Genomic DNA, 17,247 nt, shown 5'->3' with positions numbered 1-17,247 from the left:
TCTCTCCTACAGCCTCACAAAGTGATGGCACTAATTAGCTCCTCTGGTTTTTATGCTGTGAAATAACTGCAAAGTCATAAGAGACATTTAAGTAGCATACAAAGTGATATGTTGCCATGAACAGCATTGAAATATTTACTTTAATAATGAGCCTGACCCTTGTCATCAGCTGTTCGGGTGAACGCAAAGCAAGCTATCAGCGGGGTGGCTACTCCCCTAATGTTTAACTGAGTGTTTTTCTTGTGTAGATGTGAGTGGGGAGTGTAAATTCTCAGAACAGGTGCCGTTTCATGCCTAATAACTTTAAGCAGTGTCTCGGGTCAGAGCTTAAACAAAGACAGCCATAGAGCCGCCAGTTTGATAAGGGGATATAGTTGTGCCCTCATCCACAATTTGGGAAACGCATCACTAGGGCTGGCTATTGTTCAAAATCTTTTTCGATACCTCAGTTTCAATACCGGTTCCTAACGATACTTTTTTCGATACTATATGCAAACGACTAGCAGCACAAGCTAACATGCATAAAGTGGTAGTATTTCCCCGAGCGCGATTGTCCATCCTCTCTTCTCCCTCGCTGACCTGCACTCACACTCGCAATTTTTTTTACACTTGTTTTGAAGAAGAACAGAAGAAAAGTGCTTTTCGATAATAGACTGCCTAATAGATTTATCATTTATGCCGCACAGAGATTTTCACTTGACTGCACTCCACGTATCAGAAGATTATTACGGAGGCAGCTGACTTTGATTGAGGAATTTACAGCTTTACTCGCAAACTACAATTAATTTTATTCAAAAAGGTGATGACCAGGACTGGTATAAACCTAAATATAGGGCTGTGTATTGCCAAGACTCTGGCGATACAATACGTATCATGATACAGGGGTTACGATACGATATATTGCAATATTGCGATATTGTAAGAGAGACAATATATTGCGATATTTCTTTTTTGTGTGTTTTTTTGTTTTTTATAATTTAAAAGAATAAAGAACACCTCCATAAGCCTAAAACACGAGACAAAGTATTTTATTTAATTAATACAGTATAATTTATATCACTAATCATATGCAATGTGCAATCTAAGTTGAGGGAAATGTAAAGTGACTGCAGGATTCTTTGTGTAAATGTTTTAAAGGTTCACAGTATAGCAGTGGCTATACAACAGAAAGTGCAGTCCATTTCATGACTGATTGACCATTTGTTTTATATTTAACACAGTAGCCCCGATCACACAGAACGCGTTTTTGCAGCGAGAGGCGCCTTTTTCAATGGATTTCGTTTGGCAGAGAGCGTTATGCGCGCGGCTTATGCGCCCTCGGCGCCTCGCGTTTTTGAAGGAGCGCTCCGTGCGCATGAAGTTGAAAAAAAGTCCACTCTGAACAGAAAAGCGCGCAACATCATCACGCTTATGTTCTGTTGTCCAATCGAATGAATGAAGCGGCCGGCCTTCCGTTGTGTTGACCGTTACATTGATTTGACTGACAGTACAGGTTATTCGGGGGTTGCCTAGAAATATTAAAGCGCACTGCTCATTTTTGAATGAATAAACGCCGACCAAAAAAGGGAGTGCAGTGCGCCTAAAGCTGTTTTCTATAAAGCAGTCTATTGTATAAAGTGCTATTTCAAGTAACGTCACTGAACTGCAGAGCTGGTGCATCCATATCCACAACGCTATTATCTTTCGTTCTCCTGCCACCGCTGTCAGTTTTGGAGTGTGTTTATTTTGTTACTGAGAGGAAAACGTGCAGTCTATTCTATCGAAAGGCTTCTCAGCAGCGCGGGTGACGTCAGGATGTTAAGCGAGCTCAATTTCAATGTGTTTCCCGAGTATTAGATTATAACTTGGCCTATTTTGCAAACAAAATGATTCTTGTCGATTTCCTTAGTGGCTTCTTTTTAGCTGAAGCCAACATGAGTCCACACTTCAGCTCTGTATACTGCAGGAGCGGAATAATTCTATCGTCTTCAGAGCTGGGTTTGCTAATGTAAACATTAGTGATTCACACACTCTTACCTTGCGCTTCTCCGGCTCCGTGTCAGTTATACGTTCTCAGATAACACTGCCATCTAGCGGTTGGGTGTTATACAGTCTGTGGTTTAAACCGAACACAAAGCCACGAATCTTGGATGTAAATAAATACATATATAAATATCGATACAGCGTTTTTGAGAATCGATACAGTATCGCCAAACATAATATCGCGATATTCACGTGTATCGATATTTTCTTACACCCCTACTAAATATATACTTGATTTAATCAAAAAGTGTATATAAGTAATAATTTGGTGTTTGCTGTCGTAATGATGACAGTAGCGCATAGTTCCGTGCTCTGGCATGATTAACGCCAGAGCACGGAAAAGTACATTTTCCGCTAAGTAAATCAGAACACTGAGCGCTAATAAGCGCGGGTAAACCGTGTTTCTTCTGGCAATAAGTGTGTGTGAGAGATATATTCAATAATGTCAGATCGCACATTGTTAAAACAACAATTACGATAGTATCGCAGACTATATATATCGCACACCCCTAATGTCCAGGGGGATTTTTACCATTATAAGAGCAATGTTTTCTAATCTTATTAATGTATGTGTCTGTCAATTTCTTAAATTAAAATAGAAAAGTTGTTTTTAAAGGTGCACTATGTAGTATTTTTGCAGTAAAATGCCAGTGTTATATATTTTGTTCAGTTGAGTACCTACAATATCCCAAATGTTTCCAACTATTTGTAAATTGTGAGAAAATTGCTATTTTCAAAAATAAAACGTGGCTCTAGAAACTAATAGGATTTAAAAAGGAAACATCTTTCCTCACATCTCCCTCTCCCTCTCTCATTTCTGTCAACAGGGAGATGTGAGGGAGGATGTTTCAGCCGGGACTTTTTACTGCGCCGAGTCGAAGTACTCTCAGAAGTGCTATTCCGCCATATATTGTAGTTCTCCTTTTTTAATCCGATTAGAAACGCGGCAACTTTTTTTTCATCACCATACTTGATCATTCAACTATTCGTGTACTGAAGACTGAAGGCATGAAAAGCCGTTGATTGCAGTAGGAAACGTAGCCTAATCGTTTCTCAGTGTTGATGCACTTGGGCAGTTGTATTTGTATTTTATTCCGATTGTATTACACATCCATTCAGTCGTAAATGCAGCCAAAATGGGTGCTATTTAGAGTCCTGCTTCAGACATCCTCCCTGTCACGTGATGGTGGTGGACAGCCAATTTACTGGTGCTTTAGGTCCTTACATGCAAGTGTGCTACAGGCTCACACAGACACAGCTGCTTGGCTTTTGGAACTGACATTTGGCACCGAAAGATATATAATTTTCCGATACTCATAGTATCAGAGTTTTTTGTTCGATACCTTAAAAGTATCGCCACTCCGTGCCCAGCCCTACGGACCACATGCATCTGTCATAAAGGAGTTGCATCAATTGCTCTTCTGCGTAATCCTTCAGTCTATAAATCACTCCCCTCAATCTGAACATTGCAGTCCTGCTGCCACAACATGCTGATCTGTGTCAAAGGGCAGGAGCGTGTCAAATCGTGACACTGCTGAGTTTTTTCGTTGTTTGCATGTGTAAGAGCACACAGTATTCCATTGGATGTGTGTGTGTCTGCTATTAAATGTTCAAAAAAAGACGAATGTCAAGTGCAAAAGCAGTGTTGTTGAGAGGGAATTTATAGCGGTGTTCTTCAGTATCTTGTAGTAGCCAGTTCTGCTTCAAACTTTTTGTATGCAGTTGGGTCTGTGTGTGTTTGTCATTGAGCTGTCATTGGGATGTGTTGACTCCCTGTAGCAGTGGCTTCTGACGGCACACAGAGCCAGAGAGAGACGGCGGTGTACAAAAACAGCTGACAGCTTAAGCAGTTTTTGCTGCTGTCAGTCTTTTTTCTGTTCGTATTAAATAGATTTTCTGTCTACTCATTTGCCATGAAATTGCTTCGTGAACATATTTACTGTTCCCGCAGATCCTTAAAATGTCTTAAAGTATCAAATTAGATTTTTAAAAATGTAAGGTCATAAGTCTTGTCTTATTTTTACTTGTGAGGTCTTGCATTTTTGATGACACTTACTTAGACTTATCTAAATCCTTTAGCAAATTAATTTTTGGGGCTGGACGGTAACAGTATATAGTTACTGCGGAATAAAATGTCAACCGTAATTTGTTATTCAGTGCATACACTGTAAAAAATTTCCTTTAGAAATTACAGTAACTTACTGGCAGCTGGTATACATTACCATATTTTTTTTTTACTGTGAAACTTACAGTAATTTATGAATTTACTGTAAATCATTTTCCACTTTTTCTTTACTGTACATATTGCCATTTACTTGTACAATTAAATTGCCAATTGGGTTGTTACCGCTCTCTTTTTTGGCCATACATGTGTTTGCATACCTGCACAGATTAAAAAATAAAAAGCTACTTGCAAAAATTAAAAATAAATAACTCTCAATTGCTAGGACAAAAAGTCTAAATTGTGAGAAGTCGCTATTATCTTTTGAATTTTTTAATTCCATGGTGTAAACACAAGAGTCCAGGCCAGAGGTCTTCCTTTGCACCTTCTCTTCTCATCTTCTCACTTCTTTTGCTGACCTGGAACTTTGAGGAGCACTTGCTGTTGTTGGGGTTAATCCTCAGTGAAGCTTTACATAAAAGAAAGAATTTGTAAGATCATTTGATGTGTAAAAAATGTTTTAAACATTGGTTGGAAGACAACCAATTATGTTGTTTCAAACACATTAGACTGGTTCATTTTCAGAACACAAATTGATTAATATCTCTCTCTCTTCATTTTTGTAAAGTCAACCAAAAGATAATATTCCGTAAAACAGAATATTGATCGGACTTCCCAGCCCTATGCCCCCTAGTGTTGGCAAAAGTACCGACTTGGGAACCTAGTTGGTTCTAAAATTTAAAAAAAGTGACGCATTGAGCACTGTTGAGCAGAATCGTCAACACGTTTGACTGGCCATTATACTCACCCACACATCAAGCATGTCTGTGATTGGCTACAATGATCAGAGCTTCAAACATGTTTATATTTACATGTTGTAAATATATGTCAATGTTGCTTTTTTACCAAGCACTTAAAGTGTCACATTTTTTAAATTTTGACAACACTAATGCCCCAAAAATGTACTTATAAAATATATCAGGGATGGAAATTAGCACCTGCCACCAGACAAATGTGGGTGATTTTGAGTTACGGCGGGTAAACTTGCTTCACCTACCGGTCACCATCTTTGTAAACTTTGTTCAATGCATGCGAGTGCTGTCATATGTTCGAATATGACCAGTCATTTTCTCCGTCATCACTCGCATGTAGAGCCAGAAGACGCGAATGAGAACTTGCGCGCGCTGTGAGAAGTTCTGTCTCTGTTCACTCATCCGAAAGCCCGTAAATGTTAAGTTCACTGTCAAGTCTTGCACTTGAATGGACAGATTCTCACAAAAAGTATGTCAACATGTCCATCTTGATGAGAATCCTGGCAGACATGGCATCTGGCATGCATCTGAATATGCCATAAGTGAACTTTATACAGTCTAGAAATACAAAGCATATCCGTGCATTAGGTCTTAAAGGGGCAGTATGTGCTAAATAAATATTTGCATAATTTGTAATTGATTTATTATTTGAAACTTTAATATTAATTTATGCAAAAGCCTTTTTTTCAGCCAAGAATTTTGATTGCGGTGCATACCTACTGACAATAGTCTGCTTGGTATGTCATCAACACGCGTCAGAAGATGCCAAAACTAATAGTTTCATTGTTTGGACTAAAAACCTAAAACTGGAAGCCATAAAAGACCATGAATCATCCAAATGCCACATCCAGGTAAATAAGAGCGCACAAAGACCCCCAACTCATTTAATGTCAGTTCAGGGTTTGTGTGTGTATAAGAGAGAAAGAGTAAATGTCTATATTTCATTGAGACTTGAGATTAAAAAAATGGCTTAAGTATTGTAGAGATTGTAGCATTAATTTACACATGCTGTTACACATTGTCAGTTAAAAAGTGGCTGGTAAAAACATTGAGTGGCTGGTGGACAAAAAAGTTAAGTTCCATCCCTGATATATCCAAACAATTTTCTATGGCGACGCGCCGAGAGAACATGCAAATTCAGTACATGGTGCTCCCGGTACACAAGATGGTGCTGTGCCACTTTTCACTTCTGACACTCCCTTGTCACACAGAAGAAGAAGTGAGACAGTATTTAACATGCTTGCCAAAAGCATTTACGCACTTTTTGCTAACTGCCAGCTTATCATCTTTGTCTACTTACTTCCTCTTCGTTGTATCATTGTGTGCTCAGCAAGACCGTTTTGTGCTTAAACGCCACCAAGTAGTGTTTTGCTGTAACTTCAGCAGCTCCAGCCATGTAAACAAAAGTGCCAATCTCATTGGTCAGTTTTTAACATGGCACATCAAACAAAAAATTGAACTTGCGGCTTTTGTATTTTTTATTATTATTATGCTTTTATTCCTGCCGTTTTGCACTTTCTCTCCCTTTGTTTAGTCATGAGGCATTCATCGTCTGCGATAAACGCATGCAATAATAGTCCCATATTGAACAGGCCTTAATGTTTAGACTTTAAGCTGTGGCACTCTTTTACAGGCACAGGTTTGATTTCAGCCCGTTCTCATTCCTCTCAATGCAAATTTCCTCTCTATTCAGTAGCAAGTGGCAAAAGATAAAAAATAACAATAGAATAAAGAGAGAGCACCTCTAGATTGACTGACCTATCTTTCATAGAGAAAAAGATGAGCAGGAGGATTAGAAATTACCCCACCTCCCTTTCAAGGTGACCTCTTTTTTTTCTCATCTGATTAAGTTGCTGCTGTCAGAATCGAGGCAGATGAACGATCCGGTTTGTCTAGATTTTGCCATTGAGCATGAAGCCAAGAATCAGTTCATTAACTTGATGTCTTAGTACTGTTTGCTCATTTACTTTAAAAGTGAATCTGTTTGTTTTGTATGCAATTACAACAAATGTTACGGGACATCCTTCATTTTACCACACAAATAATTTTACAGGCACTGTTTGCTCTCCTTTAATCTATTATCTTCCTTGTCTCTTTCCTTTCCCTCTCCTCTCAGGGTGGAAATCACTTTGACCAATATGAGGAAGGTCAGTTGGAGTTGGAACAGGCCTCTTTGGACAAGCCCATAGAACCGGTAAGGCCACACAACTTGCTTGGTACTGTTGACTAGAACAGCTGCTTCCTGTGTGTGAGAGAGTGAATGATTGGTCCAGTCAGGAATAGCCACATCACCTATATGTTCAGCCCCTACCCTTATTTTAGAGGTAGTCAAAGAACATTCTTTTTATTAAATGTGTCAGCACTCCCTTTCTGGAGGCCACCATAGACCCCTTCCCTGTTCTCCACATCTGCTGTCATCACCTATGTGACAATGAAGACACAGGTGAAGCAGGTCTGTTGGATTGTACCAATCACTGTGATCAGTGTGCTGTTTTTGTTTTTTTGTTTTTTTTGATCACAGATGTGAGCAAGAATGGATGTGCTTGTGTGGATGATGTTAGGTGGTATTCCTGATTAAAATGAGTTTTTGACATTTGTTTAAAACGTGAAGTGTATGGCACACTGGGGGAAACGTAAAAGGTAAAATCTGACATGCACAGTCACACATGTATTATATATAATTCAACATTGGCTGGACTCTTTGATGGACCAGATCTTGATCTATTACCCATGATAAATGAATGTATTTTACTGCCTTCAAAGTAATGTAACTGCCTCAAAAAAAAAAAAAAATAGTGCAGACCTAGAATTTGTCCGATTGTAGTAAAGTAATAAAGTAATTTAAAATTACAAATATATAAACATATGCATCACTGTTTCCACAAAAATATTAAGCACCACAGCTGTTTTCAACAGCGATGATGAAAATAAATTGGAGCACCAAATCTGCATAATAAGATTATTTCTGAAGGAAATTTTGCTAATTTGAAATTTGAAAAAATAATTTGAAAAATTTGCTAATTAAATTGTAAAATATACTTATCTACAGGTTTTCTACAGGTCTTAAAAAAGGGATAGTTCACCCCAAAATTATAATTATCATTTACTCAATCGTCAAGGTGTTTTAAACCTTTATGGGTTTCTTTATTCTGCTGAACACAAAAGATGATGTTTTGAAGAATGTTCAGAACAAAAACATGTATACAGGTTTGGAACACGTTAAGAGCTTAACAATTTAATTTGCCTTTGCACTAAAGAAATCGAAACAGAAAGCTATGTTTGTATTTGAAAAGCAAGACAAAAATACTGAGAAAGAACGTAACTTTTTTGCAGCGTGACAAAGCAACCATTCCAAATCCATTCTCCTTAGTGTCAGAAGTATTGCGAGTGCTTGGAGTACATCAGAAATAGAACGAGGCATCGGTTTACTGTTGGGGATGTCGTCACCGCATCCAGTGTAGATAGCATCCCTGATTGTAATGGTTTGTATTGTCTTGTCGCATTGTGCTGCTTGCATCCAGTGTAGACACTGTTATAATGTCAATAATATAATTTAAAGGGATACTTCATCGCTTTTTCGTGTTAAACTATGTCATTCCCTTAACTAAGACGAGTTGATACATACCTCTCTCGTCTCAGTGTGTGCTCTTAATCGCTCTGACACGCGGTGACGATCTGATAGCATTTAGCTTAGCCCACTAAGCCCAGTTCATTCACTATGGTACCAAACAGAGATCAAGTTAGAAGCCACCAAACACCTCCACGTTTCCCCTATTTAAATACAGTTACACAAATAGTTAAGCGATCAAGTATAGTGACATGAAATAAAACGTGGCGCTTTCCTAAGCAGATTAAAAAGGAGTCCCCCTCCCTCTCTCATTTCTGTCAACAGGGTGGAGGGGGAGATGTGAGGGAGGATGTTTCAGCCGGGACTTTTTACTGCGCCGAGTTGAAGTACTCTCAGATGTGCTATTTCGCCATACATTATAGTTCTCCTTTTTAATCCGCTTAGAAAAGTGCCACGTTTTATTTAGTCACCATACTTGATCGTTCAACTATTCATGTAACCGTATTTAAATAGGGGAAACGTGGAGATGTTTGGTGGCTTCTAACTTGATCTCTGTTTGGTACCGTAGTGAATGAACTGGGCTTAGTGGGCTAAGCTAAATGCTATCAGATCGTCACTGCGCGTCAGAGCGATTAAGAGCACGCACTGAGACGAGAGAGGTATGTATCAACTCATCTTAGTTAGGGAATAACAGTTTAATATGAAAAAGTTGTGAAGTATCCCTTTAAAATATGATAATCATTTAGTGGGGTTCTGTTTCAAATCTTTATCAACTGTAAATGAGACAAATCTGGTTATGCTTTGTTCCTTTTAATCAGCAGTTAGTGTTTTGACAGACACACAAACACCAGCTGCAAACACACATGCTGCATAGGTTTGACTCCTTTGAACCACAAATCCACATTTGAGGATCGCAAATGCCATCCTCTAAGTATTCAAGGCAGAAAAACACTCCTTTTTAGATGACGTGCATGTGCGTCAACACTTAGCTAGAATAATACATCTATGCACACAGACATTTAGCAGTTCAAGTAAAGCGTTCCATCAATATATTCACTCTAAGTCAGTCAGATTGGACAGACATAGAGGCAGATTTTTGATACGCAGACATGCCACCAATTTAATTACATAACTGCTCTGTGTGTCTGCTCCATTTGATTCAAGCTAAACTGACCTGATTTAGATATGAACCACTCAGTGTGTCATCCACCTCACATAGTGGAGGCTAGAGTGAATGTGTGCGTTTTGATTGAGAGAAAGTGGTGTATGTTTGTTATAAGCACAATAGTGCCCAGTATCTTGTGTGTTTTTGTTTTTTGTGTTAGTGTTTGTGTAGGACAGTTAATTTCAGATATTTTCAGTATTGTACACAACTTGGGGTGTTCGACATTTCTCTCCTGCAGCGAATTGGCCCCAATTAGCTAAGCAGCTCTGACCCGGTTTGTATCTGCACGCTCTGCTCTCCTCCTCCTGTCTCTTTAGGGGCTCCTTGTAACGCTTTCTCAACTCTCTCTGTCTCTCGCTCTCTCTCTTTCTGTCTCTCTCACTATCTCTCTGTCTCTCTTGTCATTCTGTCCTTCTTTCTGTCTCTCCAACACAGTGATTCGGTGTACAGTACCCTCTGTCATTATGTGCTGGCATGGTGCTTGTGCAACTGGGACTGCATTTTTCGCTGACTAGGCATGTAGATAATATCGCAGGCAGCTCTCGTCTCTGTCTCTGTCTTGTTCCTCTGGTTCGCTCTGTATTTCAGAGGCTTGCATGCCAGATGCCTCTCCTCCTCTCCATGTTGTTCTCTCTGCTCCAGTTACACTTATACAAATTTATATTATGGTATATTCAGATTCTCAAGTGTGTCTTGATATTAAATTCTCTCTCTCTCTCTCTCTCTCTCTCTCTCTCTCTCTCTCTCTCTCTCTCTCTCTCTCTCTCTCTCTCTCTCTCTCTCTCTCTCTCTCTTTCTCTCTCTCTTTCTCTCTCTCTCTCTCTCTCTCTCTCTCTCTCTCTCTCTCTCTCTCTCTCTCTCTCTCTCTCTCTCTCTCTCTCTCTCTCTCTCGAAATCAGTTTGTATTGAAAGCACCACAATGTTTACATTAGTGTCAGGGCTCAACAATAAGGATTGGCAGTGTGAGAGAATGCCAGTTCAGCCATATATATATATAAAATATATATATAGCCAGCCATTATATTCATGTTTTTTTTTTTTTTTTTTTTAGTCATTTGTATCATTTATTTTATCATTTGGGGTTATTTGTAAATATTTGCAGGATAAGTGCCGTGGGACAAGCAGACTGGCTGGGGGAAAAAATCCTTAATGTTGAGTGTGATACTGGACATGGTGAATTAAAAGTAAATTTTAAAAATAGATTCTCTACCATATTAACAGCCTTTAAAGTATGACTTTGAATCATGTATTCATGTTCCAATGCATTTTTACAAGCTGTAGAAGTATGTTTTCATGTGTCTAGTTTTGAATGGGGGAGATCTTTTTTTTCATCTGAAGATTTCTCAGGTCTCGTGGTCAAATCTATTCAGTATTGTTTGGAGCAGCCACCGTCCCAGTGCGGGTCAGAAGGACACGAGAGAGAGCAGGAGAGGTGGCCTGGCTGCCTGCCTGAACCAAATAATTCCTGCTCCTGCACTATTGTCTATGGAGGGGTGTGGAGAGCAGAACTGCCACACGCAGTGTTCGTGACGAGCGGTGACGTTACACACCGCAGGAAGCGATGGCTGTCACTGTCAATTTCGTTGTTTTTACTCACAGAACATCGTATACATAGTATACATACAGCATTATCTGAACTTTGGTTTATTTGCTCCGTTATCCTGTTCTAGTGTGTCAGGGCTATTTTCCACCAAACACCACTGGTGTATTTATATCATAGAAGTCCTAGCAGCTGGTCCGGGTAGACGGTGACAGCCATCACTGCATGTATGTGTGTGCGTCGTGTGTTCGAGCGCTGTGTTTGTCACGCTCTTGTTTCCCATGCCTCTCCTCTGCCAATCATTGTGTGTGATCTGTAGGCAGCTAGAGGTTTGTGGTAATCGGGATCTTCTCTTATTTTCCCATATGCTTTTATCTACTTATTCCCTCTACTTTCTTGCTCTCTTAACACCTTTGTTTGTCTGTTTGCATGTTAAGTCAGTAGCATTAGTTTCTCTTTCACACACTCCCCTTCATCTTACTATTTACCCTAATTCTCATCTTCCTTTTCTCATCCCCCAACCCAAGATGTGCACTGGGCAGTGACAAACATCATGTAAATCACACACACACACAACAGATTGGATTATCACTACTCATGGTGTTTAGCTGACTTCTTAGAGGATTCACTTTGAATACTGTAGGAAACTCAGAATGAAATATAATTGTCATTTCTGTTTAGTATTGATAAATATGGTTATTTTCACACAGTCTGGTTATTTACGAGTGTCAGTTGAGTTCAGTGTCTTGAGTGTATTTTCTTTTAAGGTTCTGGTAAACTTGCAGAGATGGTTAAATGAGCTGTTTGAGATCCAATGGCTGGGGAGCTGGGCTTTTCTCAGAATTGAGAGTTTATATTTCACAATTCACAAGACTCTATATCTAGCAATTGCGTTTAACAAGGTCAGAATTGCAAGATATAAACTTGGAATTGTGAATTTATCAACCTAAGTGGTATGAATTAAGAAAGTTAAGCAATAGTTTTGGGGATTTAATGCATACAGATATATAGTGCAGATGAGTTATTTATTATAAGTAATTATAAAGTCCTCTCTAATGCAGTGACATTCAGACAATAAGTGTGGCCACTGTGCATGAGTAAACTGTGACACTGTGACATTAAAAAGCCTCTTTGCTCTCCTCCCATTTGGAAGAGAATGTGTTAGAATTCTCTCTCTCTGCCTATAAGCACAATGACGCAACACCAGCTGTCACCTTGATAACTCTTTCCTGCTCTGCTCTCTCTAACTGTTGTTGGTAAACTCTCTGTTTAAAGCCTCTGACATGTTGGTGTCCAGCAACAGCGCATGAACAGTTAGCAGGAAGTGTCACCTCATAAATGGTTTCATTATTGGCCACCAATCTCTGGCTCTTAAGGCCATGACGCATCAAGTCAACGTCAAAGAACTAGTGGCAGCAAAAGGACTACAGGTGACAGCCAATTCATTTTTAAAAGCCATTTTTAAAAGCCAATCAATCTGCTCACTTTCCTTCATTCAATACAGCTCATGTTGTTATGAAAATGAAACATGCTGAAGCTGGTGAGCTCCCGTCGACGTGTGAGAACACACAAAAGCTAGCCTGATAGATGTGTGCCGATGGCTGATTGTTAGCTTGGTGTGTCATAGCCCTTATAGTTCTTTGATTTTTAAATTTTCATGTTTATTTACATTTTGTAATGACGGTTCTGTGAATTTCCCACGCTTCAGTATTGCACAATATTAAATGTCAAATTTAGTCTGATCTCACTCATTAATTCGTGACGAACAGCTATTAAAGCCCTAAACACAATATAAAACCACTCGCTGCCCTGCACATCTCTGTTTGGTTTTAATTTAATCCCATCTTCCTCTCCCCCTCTCGCTCCCTGCTATCACTCTGTTGATTACATCACTCTCTATCACTTTTCTTGTGGGAGTGTATATGTTTGGACAATATAATATTTTATTGTTTTATTTTAATCATTTATATGAATTAACTGCCCGTTAGTGGATGTGTAGATGTTTGAATTCACTGTGGTAATGTAGTGGATCAAAGAGACAGTGTGACCATTAGAAAGCTGTAGAGATTGGCCAGTTTTTTTCAGTTTGTGTGACGTTTGACTGTTCTTTTGACAGCCCAGGGTTTAAAAGCCAGGTTCGTATGGACATGTTTTCACTCCACTTGCACTGCTGTTGGATTCTTCGGCGTTGTTGCTCTTCATCTGTCTGTTTTATTTTAGTGCACTCATCCGTTTGTCCCCACAAAACCCACCCGCCTCCCACGTCTGCCTGACACACCACCCACAGGGCCTGTGATTGGCCCTGAGCCACATTCGACTGATTGTGATTGGCTCATATGAAAAATTAAACTAGACAATGACAGCTTTCTTCCCCAAGTTCTGTTCTCTTGATCTAATGGTCTCCTGTTTGGGAAATAGGAATTCACATTTGCTATGTGAAGTGCTTCACTCAGCAGGAAGAGGTAATGTGAGGTCAGCTCACTGCGCACCCTGTTTAGATGCTCCTCCAGTCTTCAGAATGATGAAATGCCGCGTGTTGTTAGCAGAGGATGCTGCAGAGCCACTGCAATGCAGGCCTTTTGGGTTGGGCTTACTGCAGGCGCATCTGCACTGCTGATAAATGAAAGATCCTGGGACTTGCGCTGTTTTGATCCTGCGGTCTTTCGTCACATCTGTATGCAATAAGCTCGTGTGTCTTATGATGGAGGTACATGCGAGCTGCAATTTGCCATATGCTGGTTTTAATGTGCGTTCTGTGGCCTCCTCTGCTGACTATAAATACAGAAAATGAAATGATTGGTATCCCACGGTCTTGTTCCTTTTTCATCCCTGTAATTTGACCGGAAGAACATGCACATAACTGTTTGGATGTCCAGAGGCCCAAAGGGGATTTTGAGCATTAGTACAGCCCCCCATGCACAAACCATCTGGAGAAAACTTGTTCTATTGCCACACACACACACACACACACACACATTGCAGGTATGAAGATATAAAAGGAGAGCTCGACCAATTTCAATTATGTGGGGCCGATATGATAGCGATTGTTTTTGTATGGGTTTGTTAACCAATAAGCAAAACTAAGTTTTAAAATTCTTGTTAGCTGTGCTTTTTGACACAATAAACAATACAATTTTGAAAAACAATATTATTGTTTTAAGTAGGTCACAAACAATTATTTTGGTAATCCAATAGACCTGAGCCTTAAAATACATATAGTAACAATGAGGCAATATAATGTGGTTTGTACATTTGTAAAATGTGTAATTGCAATCGATGACTTAAAAATCGAGCACTTGAATTTATAAAGGAATTGTGGCAGCCCTAGTTTTTTGATATATACTGCCATTTAAAAATTTGGGGTCAATGAGTTTATTTTTTATTTATATTTTTTATAATTCAGTAAGATTTGAGAATTTTTGCAAATAAAGGCTGGTCTTTTGAACTTTACAATCATCAAAAAAAAAAAAATCAACAAGAAGCGATAGAAATGCTTTCAACATTGATAATGATAATTAGAAATGGGACGGATAATATATAACATATAAGAGAACTGAATTCGCAGTGGCATGAGAACTGGCTTTCTGTGCACATTGAGTTCTTTTTCACTGCATATTGTACATAACATTTTTTAACATTGAGCCATACCAAATTTGCAAATGACTTTTAAGAGAGGAACACATCACACTCTTTTTATTCTCATTAATGCATTTCTTCACTCTGAAGTGTCAATAGTGCTGTATATGTACATATTGCGATATACATGATATAACAAAATCTCTAATGATAGACATTTTATTCCGTGGTAACAATATATATCATCAAACCGCAGCCAACCATAATAAGATTATGTAACGGAGCAACGGCTGCTAAAAATTCAGCTTTACCATCACAGGAAGAATAAATTGCAATGTTTTACAATATTACTTTTTTCAAACTATATTTTTGATCAATAAATGGAGACTATCCAAAAATCTTACAACCCCAATGTTTTGAAAAGTGGTATATGTGAACTTAAATTTACAAGTTTTTAGTTTGTTTTTGCAATTTTATGCAAACATATCAGTGAACTCAGATTCATATTCAACTATCAGATTTCCTGTGAACACTGTTGTGTATATTCTTCAACTCTTCAATGAGTTAGGGATCTCTCAGGAGGCCTGTTACAATAACCCCATTCAATAAATGGAAAAAAAACATGATCAAATCCCAGTAGCTGTCTTAACACCAAAGCAAGCAAAAGAAATGGAGTAGCTATTTGAAGCACTATTAAAAACAAGCCTCGTTGACCTGTGAAAACCGACTGTAAATCTGATGATGGCTGTATATTAATAAAATGGATATTTAGGCCATTGCGTGGAAAACAGTCGGCAGAGCTAATGGAACGTGGGTGTGTCTTGTGGGGGTAACCACTCCCTCCCTACCAATAATGCTCTAACCTTGTACTTGCTCCTCTCCTTGCCTCTCTCACACACCACGCATGGCTGCTCCATCTTATGCTTACCCTCTATAGGTTGTGACATCTGTTTAGATGACCTTGTGCATCACCACTGTAATATGCTCGCCCTCATCTCTAACAACATCCTGAGCTCTCTGCTGCCCTCTCCCTCCCTGTATATGCTTACTACTATACAGACACGACTAACACCGCCGTCTCTTTTTGTTAAAGTGGTTTAACAAAAAGCTGCATGCTGGTTAATGGTTTTAATTTTTTGTTGTTCACATTGGCCTTTATTTGTGGTGTGTGTGTGTGTGTGTGTAGATAAAAACATTTTCTTTCAGTGTTCATTTTTTTAAATATATGTATATATTATTCATATATTATTTCATTTTTTTATGCTTGGATCAAATTAAAGCTGTTTGTATTTTTGGTGTGACTTTAAGCTATTTTATTTTTTTGCATTTCATGTTTTTTCAGTACCCAGTGTTATTTATTTTATTTTATTTTTCTGTTTTTTTTTAAAGTTATTTTGTTATGAAGCATAATGAAGCAGCTTGGTCTGTAAAATGCGAACACGCACTCACACATGCAGATCTGGCCTCTCAGTGGTAACCGAGGCCTCCCTCCCTCTCTACTTTTCTTTTTTTGTCTCCATAAATCTATCAATCTACCTCTTTGATTGTCTCACTCCTCGATCTCCTCCTTTCGCACTCGTTACAGCAACATGCTGTTTATTACATTTTTTTTATACTTTTTTTTGTGGTGGCTCTGTTGTCATGATGATGAACTCACTAAAAGCTTGTGAAAGTTTTTGGTTTTTATGTGTATGCAACCTATATGTCTGTGCTGTTCCTTCCCCCTTAGTTGTTTGTGCATTAATCTTTCTCCCTGAGACGGTTTATATATGTATTTGTGTGTCATGATACGTATATAACCGTAGGTTCCCCCTCCTTTCTTTGAGACTGAAAGTGAGCTAGTAAACTCAGAAGTTGGTAGCGTAAACTTATATCCCTTTTAGCTGTTACCTCATCCACTAGTTGTCCATATGGGGAATGCCCCTTTTAAGTTAGAGATTAGATTTTAGACTATAGACGTCAGTATGAAGTTGGGTTCAATTACTCCTCCACATCAAACACTAGACTGTAAGGGCTTAAGATATATGCCTTAATACAGAGCCCAATGACTTTTCCTCCTCTTGTTCTCTCTATCTATCTCCCTCTACTCGTCCTCCCTCTCTCTCCCTTCCGCTCCCCATCTGACAAGGAGTTTAAAGGTGTAGCAGATGTTGCTAATGTTGATGACAGTGAGTGAAGAGTTTTGACAGTTGTCTGGCTACTATGTGTACTTGTGACTCAGTGTGAGTGTGTGCGTGTATGAGAAAAGCGCTTCTTATTATTGGAATATTGTGGTCTTTCTTTCCTTTCTTCCTCACATCAGGATAACATTGGGCACCGGCTCCTTCAGAAACATGGCTGGAAGTTGGGTCAAGGCCTGGGCAAAACAATGCAGGGTAAGCAAGCATCTTTCGCCGTCAAACT

The 17,247-nt window shown here is 39.0% G+C and overlaps 1 protein-coding gene across 9 annotated transcripts in view; it reads left to right on the top strand.

Moving 5' to 3' along the window:
* Window positions 1-17,247, top strand: part of gpatch8 (G patch domain containing 8) — a 112,845-nt gene that overhangs the window by 79,487 nt on the left and 16,111 nt on the right. For 2 of the 9 annotated variants that reach the window (XM_067418823.1, XM_067418827.1), the window contains exons 2-5: window positions 7,112-7,189; window positions 9,967-10,002; window positions 13,385-13,403; window positions 17,147-17,219. In XM_067418823.1, coding sequence (XP_067274924.1) covers window positions 17,213-17,219 — 7 coding nt within the window. In that variant the 5' untranslated portion in view covers window positions 7,112-7,189; window positions 9,967-10,002; window positions 13,385-13,403; window positions 17,147-17,212. Of the gene's footprint in view, window positions 1-7,111; window positions 7,190-9,966; window positions 10,003-10,187; window positions 10,244-13,384; window positions 17,220-17,247 lie in introns of those variants that run through there. The other 7 variants (XM_067418821.1, XM_067418826.1, XM_067418824.1 and 4 more) reach the window with 6 other exon arrangements.

This window comes from Pseudorasbora parva, chromosome 2 (assembly GCF_024679245.1).
Source record: "Pseudorasbora parva isolate DD20220531a chromosome 2, ASM2467924v1, whole genome shotgun sequence".
Classification (NCBI taxonomy): Eukaryota; Metazoa; Chordata; class Actinopteri; order Cypriniformes; family Gobionidae; genus Pseudorasbora; species Pseudorasbora parva.
Note: the sequence above shows the minus strand (reverse complement) of the source record. Positions and strands in the feature narration are given on the sequence as shown.